Source organism: Vanessa tameamea, chromosome 6, assembly GCF_037043105.1.
Source record: "Vanessa tameamea isolate UH-Manoa-2023 chromosome 6, ilVanTame1 primary haplotype, whole genome shotgun sequence".
Lineage (NCBI taxonomy): Eukaryota > Metazoa > Arthropoda > Insecta > Lepidoptera > Nymphalidae > Vanessa > Vanessa tameamea.
Window position 1 is genome coordinate 8,515,202 of NC_087314.1, and position 22,984 is coordinate 8,538,185.

At 32.0% G+C, this 22,984-nt stretch overlaps 1 protein-coding gene across 1 annotated transcript; it reads left to right on the forward strand.

Annotated features, from left to right (window-relative positions):
* The first annotated feature begins 1,680 nt into the window (after window positions 1-1,680).
* LOC113393289 (uncharacterized) lies at window positions 1,681-21,880 on the forward strand. Its single transcript, XM_026630099.2, has 6 exons — window positions 1,681-1,742; window positions 2,067-2,173; window positions 17,541-17,682; window positions 17,861-18,009; window positions 20,011-20,130; window positions 20,383-21,880. The coding sequence occupies exons 2-6, from the start codon at window positions 2,077-2,079 to the stop codon at window positions 20,829-20,831; spliced, it is 957 nt and encodes a 318-aa protein (XP_026485884.1). The 5' UTR covers window positions 1,681-1,742; window positions 2,067-2,076; the 3' UTR covers window positions 20,832-21,880.
* The last annotated feature ends 1,104 nt before the right edge of the window (window positions 21,881-22,984 follow it).

The following is a 22,984-nucleotide window of genomic DNA, read 5'->3' on the forward strand; positions in this document are numbered from 1 at the left end:
CGTGCGATATAGTTATACAAAAATAGATTATTATTTTTACCGCACGGAATGTCAAGGTTCGATCACCATGTGACTCTCTTTTAGGGAACATTCAGGTGATCGTCGGTGTGCCTAAAGCTGTAAATTGCTTATGAAATATATTACTATCTATACAAAAGTAACACGTGTAAATTATTTGTTTACGTTTACATGTCTTGCTGTAAATAATTCAAACTGTTGAGATAATTTCATTGCACACAAAAATGATTATAACAAATCTCTTTTTAACTATTTGAAATCACATATTAATATATATTCGATGAACATACGGACATAGAACTTTATCCAAATATATGTGTGAATAAAGCTTTATACACACAAACTGATAACATGGATCGTAGTAATTAAAATTGTTCCAAAAAAAATGTATGTATTTTCAATCTTAAGTTTTTTTAATAAAGTATATTTTATTGTATTTTTATGAAACGTATAAATATTCATTAAATAAGAACGAATAATAGAAACAATTTAATGAATATTATATAATCAAATTTGAAATCGGTATATGATGTTTAAAAAATTATTGATGTTATAAATGATTGAAAAAATCTAACACCATAACCGTAAACCGATGTTAAGAACCTTATGCGATACATAATAACTAGTTCCTGTTCCGTTGAGCGGCTTCGTGACCAAATAGAGTACAGGCAGTAATAAAACAATACCTTAATATGACTTCTCATAGTTAAGTTCGTTATAAATATTAATAAAATGACAAAATGTGTTCATGCATTTGAAATTTATTTAATACAATGTTATACGAAACGCTGCGTTATTTTGAGATAGCTATGTAATGTGTACGTGTTTTGTAATTCTATATTGTAAATCGTGGCAGGAAATATATTTAGCGTGATAAAGAAACATAAAACTTCTAAATATGTAACTATTTTTGTTAACTCTACGTACACCCGGCTGCTGATCTATTCCGACGTACTGGCCGGCATACCGCACGCCCGTACCTACGCGTGACTCCGCCTCCGAGAAAAATTCTATTGTGGTTCATGTACCAAATTCCTCATCGTTAACGCAGTCATCGCACTATCACTCCAAAACTTTTTGTTCGCCTTATTTCATCCGCGGACAACGATCTCGACTTTTGAAAGTATAATGTCATACGTATATCCACATTCCAGGAATTACACGTCATTTATTACATTCATTAAGATTCATCGGGGTCTTATTTATGAAATGATGTCGGATATGTATGGAATGTATCTTAATCGCTTACGTCGCTTAATGAAATATGATAAAAAAAATAAAATAATTAGGATAGTGATAAAAAAAACTATTCTAATCATTAACGATGTACGTCGTAACGATGCTCTTCATTATCATAGCAAAATAAATAACACATTTTTCATCAGTATAAATAAATTAGTTTTTCTCTCATTATAATTGTAAAAACATTTATCGTAATATAGTCCAATCGAAATCCAAACAGAAATCGGTCGCATCATTACTAAATCGCAACATATGTTTGTCAACTAAACTATTTGTGTCAGTTTAATCAAATCATAATGTCACATTTTCAACTGGCAGAGCTCGCCCGATCCACTAGTGGTCCATTGGCTGTGTTCCCGCAGGGACGGTATGCGCACGTTTCACAACTCTTTGTTCGGTCATCTCTTATTTACTTGATAGCCGCGCAGCTCAGACGTCTGTCCACCGTCTAGCCGTTTACGTGCCGTGGAATTTTCGCCTCGGTATTTGCATGCCATTTTATGTATTAACGCAACGACATTCATTCGTTGAGCCAAATATTTTTACGCTCCCCGACTTAGTCTGTTTCCGCTTCAGAAAACAAAAATTTGCCTAAAGTCTCATCGTTCTTATTGACTTTAGATTATTTATAAGAATATAATGATTACAATAAATTTCTAATTTTACATATTAATATACAATTTAATGCTAGCATTCGTTTGATAGTATAGCTACAAACATCTAGTTTTAATTAAGTACTTATAAAGATGTAATAAACCAAACTGTACGACTCTCAAATTTTACAAATAAATAATATTTTCTTTCAGAAAATATAAAATGAAAAAGGTAGAATCACCCCTGGATGTGCTCTCGCGCGCAGCAACAATGGTGCAGCCGTGTCCAGCTTACCCCGCCAGTGATTCCGATGGTTTTGGTAAGTAACTATTTTAAAAAGTAATTTAATATACAGGTCAGTGTAGCAGCGTGGTATTTCTGCTGTGACCATGAATATTAAGCAACTGGTAAATTATGGACATAAAATCTAAACAGTTGCTAGATGTATTGGCTTGGCTATTTTCATTTACCTAAGAACACGAGAAAAAAATTGCCGATGACAACTCATATTCGAACCCGGGACTTACAACTATCCTTGTCCTTTTCTCATTATATAGTCTGTTTAGACTATACAATTACATGTTATACTACAAAGGTGAGTTAACTTAAAACAATTAAAGTTCAGCCAAATCGATATAGGATGAATAAACGATTTCTTAGTAGGTAGATATAGACTGCATATGCAAAATGAAACTTTTTTTTTTTTGAGATTATGAGAAGCTATTTATAGATTCCGAAACAAAAAGAAATGACAGGCGGCAAGTCGTTGATACACTATATGCCCACATGGCTGATGTAATTCGACACAAAGGGTCGCAGCTTTAAAATATGAAACAAAACACACTTATTCATGATGTATACCGGCTCTTGTTTTACTTTTTCAGCAGTTCAGATATTTTGTTAAAGAAAGTAAGATTTTTTTTTGATGGAAATTTTGGTGGAATCGTAAACATTGTCACCATGATCTGGTTCAAGTTTCTTAGTCTATATTTTTTTGTTCTACACTAAGAAATTATACAGAATAAAGAAATGGTTTACATTTTAACATTTGTGAAATTTGAAATTAAGAGCTGTTCCGCTTCATAAATTCGATTTTTAATTGTAATTTTAAAATTGCAAACAAGATCAGCTCGACGATAATCACGCATCTAGTAAACCAGTTAATACAAAGCATTCTCTTGCATCTCGACGGACTGACGATGAAAATTTCGCAAAGCAAAATGCATAGAAAAATCTTGCCATGTCTAAATCTATGACAATTCCAAGTTTAGTATCAATCATCGAATCATTCAAGGCCATTCGAAATCTCTGCAACATTTTATGTAGATATGCGAAACGTCGCTACACACATAAATAATTTCAGTTTAAAATTAAGATTCCGCTAGTGTGGTTTATGTAAACCATATACGGTAGCAAATTGTGATTCCCTTGATCGTAACAAAATGACTATGTTTCTCTTATATAAAAAAAAAATCTATAAATTTTTCTACTCAGAGGTCCCGTCCCGTAGAAACCCGTGGAACGTCCCGGTCATAGAACGACCACTGCTGACATTAAAAATACTACTTTAAAAACTAGAACAATTTTATAGTCAGTACAGTTATTTTAACAATAAGCAAATTATATCATTATTGAACTTTGACTTAGCCTTTTAGACCAGATAATCACAGATTCGTCCTAATGTGTTCTTGTTACATAATTTATTAAAATAAACACTTTTAATTACCACGCTCTTCTTAGTTTTGGTTGAACCTTAGATGTATAACGGAATCTTTCAAAGTGATTTTCTCCATCTTCAAGACAAATTGAAAATGGCACACATAATGACTAATGACAGTACAATAAAATGTTGTCCCAGTACCTTAACCAGGATCGCCAGAATAACAAAATAAAAAAAGACAGGTATTACAAATTGCCTACCTACCGCCCCACGTCCTTAAGTGGGTATTTTTTTATCTTTCGCGTGTTTTTTTTTTTAACTAATATATTTCTATTAATTAGATTCGAGCAATGTCTGTGAAGGTGCAACTTTGTAATTGATTTTTAACTAACTGTCTGTGATGAGTTAGACTTAAAATTTTGAATATAGTTCAATTCTGAGCTGTAATATACTATAGTATTGACTATGCAAGAAAATTAAAAAACGTAGCATAGGTATTAAATATTTTTTAAGTATGTATTTAATTTGATGAGGTTCGTATATTATATATATAGGTTGATGAACATCACACTGTACTAGTTCATTCAGAGTATTAATGGATTAAACAACATGGATTTAGATTTTGAAATACACTGAATTCTCACAATGTATCTATATTTTTATGACAGACTAATGTGTTGAGGCATGATTTGAATATTTTAATGCCAGTAGGCCTATTAACAACATGTATTTAATTCAAATAAAAAAAAATCTCTATGTGTTCTATAGCAAGACAGCTAGATTGTTATTTCAATAAAAAGAGCTCGAAAAATTACATAATATGAAATAAATTACAGACAAAAATAAAATTATCTTTGTTTATAAGTTATTTCATACAGGTTGTCGCCTGCGGCTTCACTCGCGTCTTAGTGGTGGGCGTCAGGTTTTAGGCAAAAAGTATGCCTAAGTAGGGGCCTACCTACGTTCTGTATTGGAGTTCAAGCTTGCTTCCTAGCAAATTTTATAAAATTCGGTTCAGTGTTTTGGTCATAAAGTACCGACAGAAAGATAGAGTTACCTTTACATATATAATATACCTATAGATTATACTTTAAAAGAAATAAATATAAAATTAACATGTGTATAAATGCCGTGTTATATTGAAGCAAAATCGGAACAGTACAATTTTGTGAGAAATTTATATTAGAAATTCCATTGAAGTATGCGAACACATTTTATTAGGGTTATATACGTTATGTATTATGAATTAGCTGTAGCAAATATTCGTAATAATAATTTTAATTAGCGTACCCTTGCTCTTTAGTTTTGATATTTGTTTGAATGGCTATTGCCATCAATACTCGACGCGCGGCCTTGTAGGCGGGTCACATTCCAGATTCCAGCTGACATTGTAAATCGTCATCTGTTGTAAGGATACGGATACATTGAGTAGAGTGTTAGAAAGAGAAGAATATATACTAATATAGAGAGATTATTTTCCCTGTACGAATACACTTCATTACATTCAAAGTTTTCAATTTCATATTATTAAATTTTTTTGTCATCTACTTATCTTCATTGCTGTGCTATTTAACTTTTAAGTACTTATAATAATCATTTTCCTTGTGATATAGAGAACATTAAACTGTGGAATAGATAAAAAAAAAATCAGCTAATACGTCATCTTTATATATTGTATATTTACAAACGACAACATGGACAACTGTCGATAAAAGGACACTAAATACATATTATGTACGACAAAAATATATTTGTTTTAAATAAGCTTATATAAATGTATTTCATTACATTTAATAAATGTGACCGCATCCTATATAATCTAATCATTATAATTTAAAGAATTGGTGGTCGTTTGTGTATGCGATTGATATCTTATTGTTGTCTTTAAATGTTTCCAACATTCCGACCGTGACTTGCATTTATTAAAGTATCCTGTTCACGAGCCAGCTAACCTGACACAAACAGGAGAACGAACATGTTTTCCTCGACTGATGAACAATGCATTACATTGTCGGATAGTACTTGTTTCACGATAAAGACTTCGATTTAACTGAGTGCTTTGGCTTTTCCAATCGTTCATTCGTTCACTGTGAGTGATTGTTTGTTTTTTCTTCTGTCGCGCATTCAACCAACACGTCCGGGTAACGTGGGGTCGCAAAACACGACAAAACTGTCATGATTGAAACATCAAGAAATTTTATAATTATAGTGTTATTTTTAATATGATAATTTACTTTCTTTCTGGTTACTATTTATGTAAGAAACGATTTGTTTTACTCATGGATGCTAAAATTGCCTACATGGCGTTATATAAAAACTTCCCCATAACAAATTTTATAAGTTTCAAAGTAAATATATGACTTATATGAATGATTTATGTAAAATAACGTATCGTTAATATTACATAAGAAATCAGCTTAAGAGAGTTTATTTTGGTTGTTAGACCTTAAATGCAAGATGATCATCGACCCATAACACTGTTGGTTGACTAATATATACATACTTATATGTCAGAGATTTCCGCATACCAATGAATTGTGAATACATTTGTATAATTTATTACGCCAGCAAGTACATTTTCTTTATTTAAATATAACTGAAAGCGTTTTCGTTATCAACAAAATTTTTTTCTTTAAAAAATTAACGCATATCTCTCTATTCACTTGATAAATCGCATACATCCAATTTCTCTTATTTAACTAAGCTAGTTGTGCCATTATAAAGATGGGCTGATAAATGTGGGTATCTAATGACATATCTAATCACGCATTTGGGCACGCGAGTTGTCAAACGATAAGTTCTTGTCGTCGGTTGTTTACAAACAATTGTCGGGTAGCAAATAATTATGCAATGCGATGACAGAATCGCGGGCTCGAGCCGCATCGTCATTTACTTTCGTTGCTCGGCGTGCGTGCGCATGCGACGGACTACCAGAGAAAGCGCTCAGGAATTTGGCCGGCCTCGTCCGAGCTGACGCTCCGTGCCTCTGCCTTCCACTAACCGAATGCTATTCGCAATATTTGCGCCGTATTACAACACCACCTACCGCTAACAATACGTAGCACCCAGCGCTGATTTGAAACGACTACGAGGCTAGCACTGCCATTCGAAATCTCGTCTCGCTTATCAACATCTCATATCAATCATCATAAGCTACTTTGTATGTAGCCGTTTTACAGCTCTCTATAAATTCAATACCTGACATTATATCGGATTATTCACATCGAAATGTACTTTATTAGGTTGTAGTAGGGATGAATATAGCGTGTACAATAATATCCGGAACGCTGAGGCGGCGTGTTACGGTTTCGAAAAGAATGCAGAATGTAGGTTGCGTTGCGGACTACAGTTACTAACATTCTTAGGAATGCAATCGTTGATCACTATTGTTGTCACAAAATATGTTTTCATAACCTTTGACATCATAATGTTAACTTTTCACCAATTTAACAAGACTTAATTTTTTTGTAAATTCCTCCGTATTCCGTTGCTTAAAATGTCTCTTTATTCTATTCTATATTATTTTACATATTAATGCAATTAATACGAAATAATGAACGGAAGTCATAAAGGCGCTGTGATATTTTCGTTCTTTTTTAGGAGAGTTATTAGAAATATCTTCAAATGCTTCAATAAATCGATGCAAATTTTGAAGATATTTGAAAAACGAAAATCTATTTTACGACGAAAACCTTGTACTTAATCAATCATTCTAACGTTATTGGGTTGATTGTTATAGAAAACCAATTGAAAACCCAATAACAGCAATAATAATTATTACTTAGGTATTCGTGGAATTCGTAAACTCATTTGCAATGCCGTGTACCGATACATATAAAATTGTAATTAGCGAAGTGTTAGATCACGGCCTTAGAATATAGACAGTAGAAATTACATCAAGCATACCTTATGTAATACAATAAACAACATAAAGCTAGCCTTAGCTAATATTTTTTTACTCATTTCGATAAAAACTTTGTGACATATGAGTGAGTATTTCTCGAAATTAAATTTGCTTTAAAGTTATCAATATAAAAAAAATATATCCAATGAAATAAAACACGAGCAAATTGGATTTAATTTATGTATCATCAATAATAATTTTATTTGTAATAATTTGACGTGCATCAGCCGACGCGTACAGTAATGTGATCGATTCATACCACTGCTGGTGATAACTGTTCTAAGGTTGAGACAATACGCGAGACGGCCCGAATAGTTCGAATAGCTGCACTCTCGCTTGGCTGCCAACGAAATGGAATCCATTGCCATTAGAAATTCTACTATATGATGACTTCATTGCTATCGGATTCCTTCGATACATTTCGCATCACGCACGTGCATTTTTGTGATGTCCTGTCACATCACTAAACGGAATGTACAACTTTCATCGTTAAATATTAATAAAAATAAGAGCACTCTGATATCAAACATGCATTGTTTTATATTTAATTTAAAATGTACATACACAGCTAACGTTGTATAACTTTTCTAGTATTCCTATTCGAAAGTTCTTGTACGTAATAGGTAAATGTAATTTTTACGATTTCTGAATGTCTAAATTTTGACAAATGGCTTCGTTTTGAGAATTTGTTTTTTATGGGAGTTTTAATTAATGTGTTCATATTTGTAAGTTTGCCATTCGACTCGCATTTTTTTTATTTATTTTGGAAGGTTAACGAGTTAGTCTACCACCTCATGGTAACCTTCGTCTAGATACTGGTACTGCATGAAGTATATTCTATGAGTCACTAATGATGGAATTTTTAATACATACTTGCTCACCAGATTTGGTAAAATAACTGTTTAGTGTGTGATCCAGGCGGATTTGCACATAGTCCTTATATAACAAAGGATTTAAGTAATAATTTAAATAAAGTAGAAACGGTTTTTTTTATCAATGATAATCCCAATATATATATATGGCTAAGTAGACTTCTTACGTAATTATCAAAACAAAATAAAAGTGCATACAAATTTAGCATTATAACTAACCGAAAAAGCAATTACACTTCAAAATAAAAATTATTTAATTATTATTATTAATTCATTTAATTTTGTAGAACTATTAATTATTTGGGTTCATTTATTAAGCTTTTCTACTTTAACTATTAAAACAACATTTTGTTTTGTGTCCTCGAAGTGTATATAGACAAAACAATTTGCAAAATAATTAGTTAATCTTCATTTCCTGTAATAAAAACATGATTATAAACAATTCAGATAAATTATAAACTTTTTGTTAAAACATTTTCATAAAGTAAGAATTTCATACAAAAAATACTTAAGACTAAAATAAAATTAACTCAAAATAATAGTTACTAAGACTATTTACTCAATAGTCTGCTATAAAAATTCGTTAATAAATTTAAAAAATATAATATTATAAATACATATAAATTTTTTATATGTTATCTTTTAAAATTACGTAGACGATTTAACATAAAACATTTTAACGCATTAATGTATGTAACGGAATCATTCAACATGATTTTCATCATCTTCAAAATCTCACACCTACTAATGACCGATGACAATACAATAATTTAATATTTATTATCCTGGCATAATATCGCCAGGATGACAAAATAAAAAAAAAAACTGGTATTACAGGTTGTCTACTAGTGGCCGTAAATGATATTCCTTTGCGTGTTTATTTGTTTTTTTTTTTCAACTATTATTCCAAACCTAAGTCCACGCCCCGATATATATACGACCTTCGTGTTGCATAACAGAATAGCACCATGTATATACCGAGTGTCCGTACGTGGCAGCCCTGACATGGTTCCATTGCAATAAACTAAAGAGTAGTCCTATGAAGAATTCGCTTATGCCTATGGAATATAAAAAACTATTTCAACACCAAAACAATTCATCGATTATTCCTAATTATCTAATTAATTTGTTGTTGTCAAAGATTAAGTTGTTGTTACTTTTCATTTGATCATCGTTCACGTTGTCAGGGGGACAGAAATACAAAGCGTACATTAAAACCAACGTACAAACGAATTCGCTAGATGTCCGTCAATATTAGCATAAATTGAAGATTTGCATTTCTCTTGACATTGAAAGTTAGATAATCTAATGCTTACAATAATAATTGTTTTCTATTTTCACAAACATTGAAAAGGGAGATTCGAGAGGTCTCTAGCAATGCGTTACAGCCTCACGTTCTCAAATTACGTCTTGATGTTATTAGACGAGAAAACACGAGTTGCTTCTCGCTTCTCTACAAAATATTTTAAGGCTGACCATAAGCTCAGTAAACATAAGTGTAGGACATTTAGATGCAAATAATAACGTAAATAGTAGAGTCCGTTCTGTAGATATGCGACTGAAACGTAAAATGTTTGCACAATTATTACACATATTCGCGAATATCCTGCTCTTTATCGTAATATTTATTGGTACTAATATTAATAGTGATAGGTTTTGAAGAGGTTTAATGATACTATTCTCATTATCATATTAGTATAATAAATTTTTCGACAATGTATGAATTTGTCTCTTATTGAAAAGGTGTGTAGATTTATTCCTAATTAAAAATATAATGCAGCGTCTATACATTTGTCTAGGTATTTATTGGTGTTTCTCCGCGATATACATTCGATATTTCGCTTCGTATATTTAAAATAATATTTACTTAATTATTATTGCACAACATTCCTAGGCGCGGCATGCCTAAATGAATAAGCGACTGTTGCATCACTGGACATGACTATACTTATACTGTTTATTGAGAATTTTATTATCGTCTACACTAACTAAAGCGATCGTTTTAAATAGTGTAAACATCGTAGTTCCATCGATAATACGACAAAATGTCAGATCGGTCGAAATAGAACGGATTAAAATGAGAATTTGGGACTCTACAATATCGGCGAGTCATATCGAATGGCTAAGAAATTCATCATCACTGTGTAAACATCTCAGCTTAACCATGATACTGTTAGATGTTAACACATTGCACATGTGGGAAAGTCTTGAGAAACAGTAAAACTCATTCTGTGTAAAAATACAATTTTAATCGTAAATATTAAGCTTGTAAGAGCGCAGTTTTATTGAATCGTTTTATATAAAACCCTCTGCTACAGTTTTACCACTTTTGATGACATTTTAAAATTAATTAAAGAATATTTAAGTTTACTTTATTAACAAATATGTATACTCTGTATGTTAATAAAAGAGACGCCACAGTAAAATCTTAATTTAAAGGATTTGTTTTTAACAACTCTGACTTCCTACGATACTGTCAAGTCCTATGATTAGAGACTAATTTAAAAAAATATACTAAATGCCATAAATATTCGAATTGACCAGATAAGATTTTTTATAAAATAAATATCCATAGTAAAGAACGATAAAAATAAAATTTAATATTTGATATTTTTCATTCATCTATAAATCTTTAATGTTGTCCATTAAACAAGCAACATTTTATTTCATCTCATGATTCCTTTAGATCATCAAGTCACGTAAAAGCCTTCACATATTTTAAGCATACTTTTTGCTGGTCAAACAAGGTTTCTATAGATACTGAAATTAGAAACGCGATCAACTGTGCTTCCCTCTGTAGGTAAAACGAGTCAACTTATAAAGGTACGTTTTTTATTATAGATGGCGCTGTAAACACAGAAATAAGTCTTACAAGTTTTATAACAGATGGCTTTAGTTGTTTGAAAAAATGATGATTGATGATTTTGTATCAATATAAAATATCGATTTTAAGGGGAAAATATTATTAAGCACTTATTATTTTTATTGACTTCAACAACTACATTCAGATTTATACCTACTAAGTACTGACACATTAGAATTTAATAAAATTTATTTACTTATGTAATTTAATTTGTACTATACATTAATCTATAGTACAAATTAAATTTTATAATATTTATATTAGCTGCCCGTCGCGACTTCTCTCGGTTGTTATGAGGATACTCAATATACATATTTGTTTTTAGTTTCCGGTCGCAGCGCCACCGGCTCCGATCTAAACCATCCAAAGATTATCGAAATCAGTCCAATAGCTTAGGAGTTCAGTTACATATGTACACGTACATAAGAGTTATATAATTATAGAAAGAACTAGCGACCTGCCCCGGCTTCGCACGGGTGCAATGCTGAAACTAAATATACTACAGAATATCTTAATATCCCAGCGTACACAGCTTTTTTGTCATTAGACAATGCAAACCGCTATCCCTGCATTTTAAATCTTCGAAAATTTTCATATTGATCCATATTAAATGCAAAGGTATTTAATGTACTTAATTGGTTATCTAATTACAATACAGTACTAATCCTTATAGATCGGTCTCGTATGATTCAGCCAGCGTTTGCAATGTAAGCTCAAAAACATTTCAATATTTACGACATCACATTAGAAACCTCTAAAATTATCGGTGTTTCTCTACTATATTATGCGTGTATTATACATATAAACCTTTCTCTTGAATCACTCTATCTGATAAAAACCGCATCAAAATCCGTTGCGTAGCTTGAAAGATGTAAGCATTCATAGGTACAGCCAGACAGCGGGAATCGACTTTGTTTTATATTATGTCGTGATTAACGGTAGTAAGATGGTAGACAATGATAAAAAGTCTGAAATCAAGCGTACCATGCCGATTCAATAATAATAGTGATTCTAACAATCTTTAAAGTATAATTAGTATGGATGATAATTTGACATCCCTAAGATATTTGCTATTCATTCAAGATTGTGTACAAATGTGTGTGAATCAGCACCGATCGTCAATCAGAGTTTCTCATAACTGTCTTCGATTGTGCCGTAAACGAGTGAAAATAACCGTCGCTTTAAAAGCCTATATATAACAAAGTAGGTCTGACTGTTCACACGTACCCGTACTTATATCAAAGTGCGGAATGCGGAATTGTTTTGAGCGCTTCCCGCACTTTCGCTGCTTGCATCCGCCTTCCTTATAATAATATTACTTCGCGACGTAAACAGATGTCAGATGTGTCCAACGATGATCACTCGATAGAATACAATATTAGAAAGTATTTATAATGTTTTGATGTAGCAAACATTATATTAATAGTCGACTTTTCAAGCGTTAATACGAAGGTATATAATATTTTATAATATTCAAAAAAATATCAATTTTCCTTTAATATCAATTTCATCTAAATGGAGTTCGTATCATATTTAATAAAACCAGTATATGTATCGTCGTAAAAAATTTAATATTACATATAAATAACTTGATAATCAATTTATGTATAAACGAAATATTATGCTGACTGATTTATCACGCGATCTCCGAATCTATAGGTCCGATCGACTTAAAATTGACCGTAGTGACTTCATTCGCGACGTAGACGCTTACTAAGGATTTTCGGAAATTTCAAGGGGTTAAAATCGGAAGGGTAATATTGTATAAACTTTTCCCGTGCGAATTCGGTACGGGTAGCTTGTAATATATAATAAATTGTAAAACCATTGAAATAAATTATCATTATACAACGACTAACATGTACTTTTCGTTAAAATCCGTCAAACTGTGCGATGTAGGGCAATCATTCAAACATACTTTCACATTTATAGCATACTTAATTTACTAGCATTATAAAGAGTATATTTTAACTCGTCACTTGTAAGTCAACGATGTCATGTTTAAAATAAATATATGAGCTACTGCATTGCCAAGTTCGCGTGGTTCCTCTAAAACTGCGTGCGTGTTGCGTGGATACTTACATATCGGCATTAATGCGGCTGTTATCTGAGATGTTGGATAACCATGCACCGGCCCCGCGGCCACGGACGCGCGGACGCGGCTACTGGCTTCACGCAACGAAGAATTTGAATACAATTATCTCCTACTGTATACTTACAATGTCTTTAATGCAACGTATAATGCATAATCTAGTCTCGTAAATCGTCTAAATATAACGGATATAATGATAAAATTATAATATCAACGTTGGCGACGCTATGGCGACCTATGTATATATAGGTACCTATTTTAAATAAATAAAAAAAAATATATATATATATACTTATAATTCCAAAAGTTATTGTAAACCCATTTTCGAATTTCAAAATCCATATTCATTTCTCCATAGCTAATAAATTTGAATTTGCATTTTTTAAGCGTAATTGCAAGCAAATCTATCCTAGACAATTCTTATTAGGTATCGTAGATTTGAGCTTTGAATGATCATATGTATATTTATAAATATCAAATAATATATTCTCATTTGTTCGACGAACAAATGCTATATCCCTTTCCCCATCCGGGTAAATAATCGATAATGCGTGCGTGCAAATATACTGCCCTAAGCAACCAGCGCACGTCGGATGCGCATGCTCGCCAGCCCGCCACCGAATTACTCGCATCCTTCGATCCGTACCGCGCTGTGCCGCAGGCCATATGAAATATAATTTAGGGAATTAAATTAAAATTGTATCTTATTTTCTCGATACCTAAATCATATACTTGATTAAATTTTTAAATGTTTTATACATGAGTAATGCCTTAAGCTGTTTCGATATGATATATGGGTTCTTCGTTTAAAATCTCTTCCTTGTCAAGAGACTCGCTGACATATCAACGTATGAGCCGAATCCTTGAAACGACAGATCTCACAGCACTTGAATGTAGCATTGTGATGGAAATATGTTTTGTGAAAACCCAGTGTAAGACGCGATATAAAAGTCGTCCTACGTTTTAATTCATGTACTAAATGACTAAACATATAATACGGTATGTTTGCCAGTATAGAGTATCAATTATACGTAATGTAATCTACCTTTTAGAGGAGACATGTAAGCTGATGTAAAGAATAAGCCCGTATGTCGTAACATGCACAAAACATAATTCTTTAAATCCCATAGTAGACTGCCTATTGGCAAAGACTGCGTTGTGTAATGCCAATGTATACTTATTCTCAAACAAAATAAAAAAATTAAAAAAAAAAAACAATATTTAATTACAAGCACGTTTGTGATTATCGTCCTTTTTTAATCAATTGGAATATTGTACCAACTAGTTGTCAAAACTATGTTTATGTACAGATATTAATAATTCTGGTATTCTATATTATTTCACTAAAAAGAGAGTTCTAACTTATACAATAGTAATATTTTAATAATCTACAGCCATTAGTTAAATGCATCTATATTATAATTTTATTTGTCAGTCCATTGTGGATTATGATAGTCAGGTAGCCGGTCCAAAGACTGGCGCTCCGGTTGAATGGGCGGCGCGGCGAACCAAATAAAAAGAAACTGAAAGAAATAAAACGCCGTCTGTTAATTACACTCCACGGGCAATTTAAAATATATTTCCCTTCGGCGTCATGTCTGGAACTCGAGAAATTGTATGATGATGAAAGGTTTTTTAAACATCTCATATAAAAGGAAATTGAATGCCCCACAGATGAGCTGAGGTCACTTCCTTTTAGTGAGCGGTTTTGGAGCTTATTCTATCACGGTGCAGCATATGATGATTTTCTTTTCGAATTAAAACCCGCAATGTTCGTCGTATATATGTTAAGATTGACGCATTCTAACCACTGGGCCGTTTACTCCCCGATATTATCTCATACAATTATTATCAAATCGAAAGTTATACTGATTATTTGCTCGCTAGTAAAGATGCTAAGTAAAGCATGAAATTAGTCGGTTTAGTAATTGGTTCTTTGATTACATTATACATGTAATCTAAACGAAACGCATTCCTGAATAATAGTTGTGTAACACGAAGATGTATTTCGAAGTCTAGGTGCGTTATTGTATTAGTACCAGACTTTAATTAATCTAGCGGCGCCATCCTCAGTCTACCTGTCGGCAGCCTTTTACCTTCGCTCTATTAGACAATAAAAACCTAATGCCTATACGATGGTATAACGCGGCAACTTCTCACAGTTCAACTTCGCCCATCTCCCCACTCTCCCTGCCCGCGCGCATCAAAATAAAACAACCTTCCAAGGATACAACCACCGTAATTTAAACTTGATCATTAGTCGTGTTTTTCGCAAATCATTTTATACTTTGTTACAAACCAAATACGACTCTGTTTCGCTTAATGTCACTGCTTCTCAAGTATAGATTCAATAATTAAACCAAATATAACTTTAGTGCTAAAATAATAAAGTTCAAAGTTGCATTTACTATAGAGACAGGCTGTATGGGCGACGGAAGGGCGAAGAGTAAAGAGGGTTCATTAATCCCCGCACCCTGCGCTCACGCACTTTCATGAATGGGCCGAACAGGTTGATATATTCTTATACAGGCTGGTAATAAATATTCCTTACAAATTTTGAACCATGAATTCTACGAAAAAAGATCTAGCAATCTACTGAGAGTCTACAATAAAACAAAATAATTACAAAGATACAATCGGATATACAACACTAGAACAAAGCGTTCACAAAATTAGGTCATGAATATATAACACAAAAATGTGTAATGTCGTCTGTTTCTTTGTGCAAACGAGATGAGGTCACATGAAGATCGTGCCCTCGATGACAGTTATCAGCATATTTCCGAGTAACCATAACAATAGGCATTCAAATACGTGTGCACTCTCGTTATGAACATTATAAAGTTTTTTATCAAAGTGGAAAGCTTGAACGTAGGCTATTAGTTTGATATCGACACTTTATTCGCACCCTGTACCACAAGGTTCGAAGGAAGCGCCGCAACGTCCGGCCGCGTGGATGTTGCATGATGCTCTTTTTCCTTTTCGGTTTATTTTTTGTTCATCTCATTTATTTATTCCAATGTAATCTCTTCCAGCTCGTTTTTTATTCAGTCGACCTTCAGTGTTACCTGTGCAGGGACGCCAATGTGTTGTCTATATAGAAATCGCTCCAATTTCCAAAAGGATTGATTGTTTTGTTGGCAGTTTTCTGAAGTGCAAAGTTTAAGTGCAATTGAAAATTTGGGTGTTTTAATATGTCATGATTCTGAGTGTTTTTTCGAATTTTCTTATGGTGTCGCGATGATGGAACTCCCGCATTATTTATTTGTTTTGGCTCGGACTTCTTTAAGTAGTCTGGAATTTCGTTCAATGGAACCTCCTCAGTCGCCTAAGTTTAATATGCCTCTATGGCAACCGTGGATGGCGTCTCCAAATAAAGGTATCTAAATTAACTTTTTGAATACTGAACTACATTAATTTTTCTACTTTACATTCAATGGTGTATTAAATGCTTAGTTATTTTCCTAAATAATTGTTAACACTTATGGCAACGATAATACGAAACATATACATAATTGAACACACTTGTTCACTTGATAGTACATAACTATGATAACAATTATATTATAATATCCGGCTCCGAAGCAAACAAGAACACTATAGTTATACATATTTATAACAAAGTTAATACGAATTGTTTTGCTGTGTTATACATTATAATTATTTAAATAAATTTGAGAATCTAATAGATGGTATAAATATAAGCATAACATTATGAATAGATAGATGACATAAAATAATGGTTCAGATAATTAGTGACTAACTAACTTAATAATAGTAAAACGACAGACGCCGGTTTGATTGTAATCACTTCGAATATTACCGCACCTACTTCTAACACCAACTTGACGCTTATATGGAAAGGAGAATAGAAACAATGATTTTTTTGAAAACGGCGTATAATATATCATAACTAGCAATTTCATTTCTTGGAAAAAATTAAATATTTCTTATCAAAACACGTTATTCGTACATGTGAACAGAAAATTATAGTTAACATGTTTCTCGTTAAGTAGTACAGTTATGAATGCAAGCTGTTGTATTGCATTTTATTTGATAATTGTAGGAAAGTTCAATTTAAACTACTGCAGTAATTATTTTAGAGTTATAGTCTGGAGTAGTTTTAGTATTATAACTTAATTTTAGTATTAAACTAAACTCCTGTGTTCCTGCTAAGCAGCGTGAAATTTTCCAATAGCCATAGCATATCAGACAATTATTTAATGCTCTATTTAATTACTTTTATTTGCAATTAAATTTAATATAAAATTAATATAAACTTTGATTTATTTCAGAAACTCCGAGTACGGCCTCTAGCGGCGAATCGGAGGGTGACCGCACGCTGTCCCCTGAGGCGCCGCGTGCGCAGACCAAGGAGCTCACCGGAAAGTGGAGGCGAGAACGGCGCTCCGTGCGCCAACCAGAATACAGGCCAAAGTAAGCAATAATTTAATAAGGAATAAATTACTTTTATTGACCACTATTAAGAGTGAGAACTACACTAATTCAAAATCATTTTGAATTCTTATAGCAACGTTAATAAATAAAAATTCAAACACAGTTTAGATTATTATATTTTTTTATATAATTAAATATCTACTTTTTTAACTTACAGGGAGAATGGCAAAATGGCGCTACGGTCACAATCGTTCAACGAGCGTCGTAGCGTATCATCATCAATTGCGCGCGCGCAGCGTCATAGCGACGGTGAACTGTCGGACGAAATTGACGATGCACCCGCAAATCTAGCACTCAATGGTAAAGGTAGGTTGAGATATTTTTAATTAATAAAACATAAACAATTCATTTGTTTATCAGTGTTAAGGCGTTATGTAAACCCGTCCGAGTGACGGTGAATACCACCCACTTATTAAACATAATAGTTATTATGTTTAATAATATATATCACTAATTGCAATGATTGATGGTTCATTGAAGACGTTTATATTTCTTATAACCGTTGCTCTGTAAGATGTCAATGGACGAAGATGATCATTTAATATCAATACATATTTACCATATTGCACAATATGCTCGACTGTCTATCTATAAAAAAAAACATGTATCATTATATAGTATATAAGAAATACAACTTACTAGAAATAATACATGTAGTATTATAAGAACACGGAGATAGACACAGAACGTAAATGATCTGATGACTAACTGATTTGAGTCATTGCTCAAATATATGAATGAAATTTGTGTCACTTCAAATAATACATGATGTTCCTAACAAGTCCGGTATATACGTTCACATTTATACCTTGCAAAATAAAACGTCCTTGTCCTATATAAATAAACTTATGAAATATAACGTGCAGAGTCCTTGCTTCGTTTTTATTATCGATAAAAGACAAAGTGATACGTGAAATTTACATATTATTCCAAATATCGACATGTTATAAATATTTATCATACGCGATTTACTGAATAAAATATTAGTCATGGAAAGAAAATATTTACCTTGATGTCCCCCTGACCGACTTCGACCATGTTATTGGACACGAGCGTCTGCGCAAACACAAGTACCTACAATCTTTATTATCGTTAGGCTTTTCGTTATTTCCGATGTTATAAACCATTAGATCGACGACACAGATAACATTTATAAATAATATATTATCGACGGAAGCACTATTTAATTATCTGTTCTGATATGCAACGAACAAATAGGCTCTTAAGGGCATTATGATTTTTAAATTAAATTAAATAAATTATTAAAATAAATCTTTATACGGTTTTTTTTAGTGTTTATTAATAATATTATTCATACTATACTAAAGGATATCTTACTGTCAGTGCGTGTGCAGTGTATAAAAAATGGCAAAAATATTCGTAATTTTAAGAAATGTTTCAGCTAAAGTTCGCATGATATGATTTTGTTTGCATTTGTTGAAAGGTCATTGACATTTGAGATAGGTATCAGAACCATATAAACAAAACACAGTCGCGGTTCGATAATTGTTTTCCGATGGAAAGCTTTTGCACGTGTTCTTCGTCGTCGTATCTGTTGCACTAATGTTTATAGAACACCGTATTTTTAAAAGGGTCACATTCTCGAAAAATATTATAAAAATAGCACAAAACGTATTTTTTAAGTACTTTATTAATATTCTCCGTATGCTTCTAATCTAATACAACTTTGTATTATGATTATATTATGTTAGTCACATTACGTTATATATTTCATTAAAAAAATGTAATTATGGAAAAAAAATATATAAGTTAAACCATGTCGGTGTCCTTTAATGGAATAAATTTGATGGATATGTGAATATTGAACATGAAATAAAATATTGCTTCTTTTCTATTTTTGGTACATTTATAACAAAACAATGTTCCTTTTCATGTTAAAGTATATATGATATTTTATTGTAGACGAAATACATTGTATTTTTAAGTTAACATAAAAGAAGATAATTAGACGATATAAATGCTCACTCTCTCATAATTGACTTAAAATTAATAAAAAAAGTTATTAATAGTTATCGTACCGAAGAAAAAAGTTATACTAACATTAAACGATAGTGATATTAATGTAACCGATACTATAATATTTATAGATAACAGTCTTGCTTCGAAATTTAAATTTAATTTAACGGCCGTAATATATCTTACGGCATATTTGGAATAGCACTACCAACATAACATATTAAATCTCTTTATTCTGCACCGAAGAGCCATCCGGTATTATAATATGGACTCGAGATTTTAATATTGGTAGTAATTCTTTAATACTAAAGAGTTTTTTTCTATTCTCAGCTCCACCAGAATACCCTGGAATGAAGCATGAAGCTCCCATTGATATGCGATTGCGGTCAAGACCGGCACCTCCTCCCTATAATAGACCTTCAGTTATAAAAAGCAACGATTCTCCTCCCGGTGAGCTGATGATAATGATCATTATTTCCAATATTCAAGTATTATTCGTTTAACAAATTTAAGACAGCCTCGTTAGCGAAGTTTCTTTTATTTAATTTGGAATTGGAATTTAATTTTAGGAATCTATAACAAATTGATAAAATATTTGACTAACAATAAATCTCAGTATCGTTAGTCTGACTATCTTACATACCTATATTATATATTCTTATGAACCGTATCAACATCACTGATGAATGTTTTTATTCGCAGGTTCCATGTCTATGTGTGATCCTGTCATCGACGAGCACTTCCGACGCTCCCTCGGCGACGACTACATGAACCTGTTCAAAAAGAACTCGCCAGCGGAAAACTCACAACCCGGTCCCAAGCCCAACACTAAGGACCGAGCCAGTAGCCCCATACAGTTCAAGATCGATGAAGATCCGAAACCAGCAAAAATAATCGCAATGGAAGTTGACGACGCCAGCCTCTCGGTAGACGATCACTTCGCAAAGGCCCTCGGGGACACGTGGCGTCAGATCCAAACGTCGAGATTAAAAGACAACGAAAAGCAAACATCCAAGGGCGGAGTAGACGACCACTTCAGCAAAGCATTGGGTGAAACGTGGAAAAAAATACAGGCCTCAAAACTAAATATCGAAGAAGATAAAAAAGATCAGACCACGAAAATCATCACAAGGAGTGGCGTTGTTATATAATGACGTCATTAAACACTAGGCGGTTCGGTTTACGGCTCCGTAAAAATTTACGGCTTTACGATTCTAACTGGAGTATCAATAAATTACCACTTGTTTAACCTAAAGGTCGCCTCTATTTTGGCACGAATTTATCGTTTTTTTTCAATTGATATCCATGACAATTCTGTTACCTTAGGCTTTGGGTATACGAGATCGTTTCTTTGATATAGTCAAATATTAGTCACCATTACACGCTAAGTTATTACCTCAATTTATGCGCTTTGCACAATTCACTATTTAGACTAAGTTAAAACGTCTTGTAAATATACATTTTTAATTTTAAAGTGAATTCGAATAGTTGTTGTATTCGGTAGGATATTTGTATTAGTTTTAGTATTTCGCTAATTTCTCATTTCGTGATGTTCCTCTACGTATAATGTTCATAAAATTATTTTACTAATTTGAAACGTTCGTTTTTCAAAAGTATGAAAATATCTGTTGTACATAATAATTTTAAAAAAAATGATTGGGTCTTTTTTGGTCGTAACATTTAATTTTATAAAATTTAGTTCATAATAACTCAGACTGTAATTAATTATATATAACCTCATTTCATAAAATAATATTTTTTGTTGCCTATTATTAATATAAGGTAATGTAATAAATTCATATTGAATAACTCATAAATTAAAAACATCAGCAACTACATTGTATCTATTATTAAATATAACTGTATAATATTAAATTATTTCGTGTAAGTTAAAGTATAATTGTTTAAAATTAAATGATTAATATTACGTCGACATGGAAAGAGTATCGGCTAAAACAAAATAATAATAATTATAAATGTTTATATTTTGATAAAACATTTTTTTATGGCTCAATGTTATTTGACATGGTACATGATTTTCTACATCATCGTTCAGGCGTATAAATACGGCGGCAGCTGGCTGTCGCTATTATTTATATATAATTAATTAAAAAATAATTGTATTTGTAAATAACGTTTTCCTATTTATGCACATTAGTTAAGGATGGAATGTCGTCAAAGAATAAATACACAGATAAAATATTTTGTTTCATTTATTTCTGTTATACGAGAATATCAGATATTGGCTGCGCTTCCCTAAATTGCAGGTTCAAATCTCAGGTCGGACCAGTAAAATGTTTTTGACGTTTTTCTGTACTAACTTCCCGTAGGACTGGAGAATAGTTGCTTTTTTTTAGTTAGATAAAGTCCGTTATTTAAGAGAAATAAATATAAATATTTTTTAATTTTATTACGCTTGTTTTAAACTGCTTACGAGCATATTTCGTTAATGAGATGTGATACGATAAAAAAAAAATTAACTGTGTTTCTGACAGGTAGAAGTGCATCATACTCAAATATAACTAAAAAATGATATTTTTTTTACCTGTCCGTTTCGCGTGAATGCCTCCCTTTACGATTAAGAGAATAGAGTGCACACATTTTTGTATTATAATATGTCCCGTACAGATGAAAGCGAGATGAAAGTTTTCAGATTAGCTTAACTATTCCTAAATTTTATCGATCGAGTTCTTTATATAATTAACATCATAACGAAAAAATATATCTTATATGAAATTTGAAATACTTACTACGCTGTCATGGAAAATAAAAGGTCAATTTAATTTAAGGTGCCCATTATCTATTTAGAAAATTAGGAGTAAAATATTTATATGTAATTCAAATCGAAACTCCAAATAGGACGTGTCCAGGGAAAACGGGTGAACTGGTAGCCCTAGATTAACCTATTTTTAAGGACTCGGTTTACACAAAAAAAAAAAACAGAAATGAGGCTTATTCAAATTCGATTTATTTCAATTTGTGCAATAATACAATTACATAACAATAACACAACATTTTTGAAAGCAACGAAAAAGTTAAATAGAAATAATTAAAGCAAGTACATATTATTTTTATGTGTTATTAATCTACATACAACGTGCATAAATATTATTACTTGAAGTCACAATTTTTTTTTTAATTCATTTTAAGGCAAAGGTTATACAAGTTTGGCCATTGCTTAAAATTAAACACGATCATTCATTTCGAATGCATTATTAATCATAAAATCTTAGTCGTCTAATACCTGTAACAATAGCCACCTGAACTAATAAAGCGTTGTTAAATTATTAGCAACCCTTTGAAT

Coding starts and splice junctions, on each gene's coding strand:
- LOC113393289 (XM_026630099.2), top strand. CDS start 2,077: ATGAAAAAGGTAGAATCACCCCTGGATGTGCTCTCGCGCGCAGCAACA. Junction 2,174..17,540: donor CAGTGATTCCGATGGTTTTG/GTAAGTAACTAT, acceptor GATTTATTTCAG/AAACTCCGAGTACGGCCTCT. Junction 17,683..17,860: donor CAACCAGAATACAGGCCAAA/GTAAGCAATAAT, acceptor TTTAACTTACAG/GGAGAATGGCAAAATGGCGC.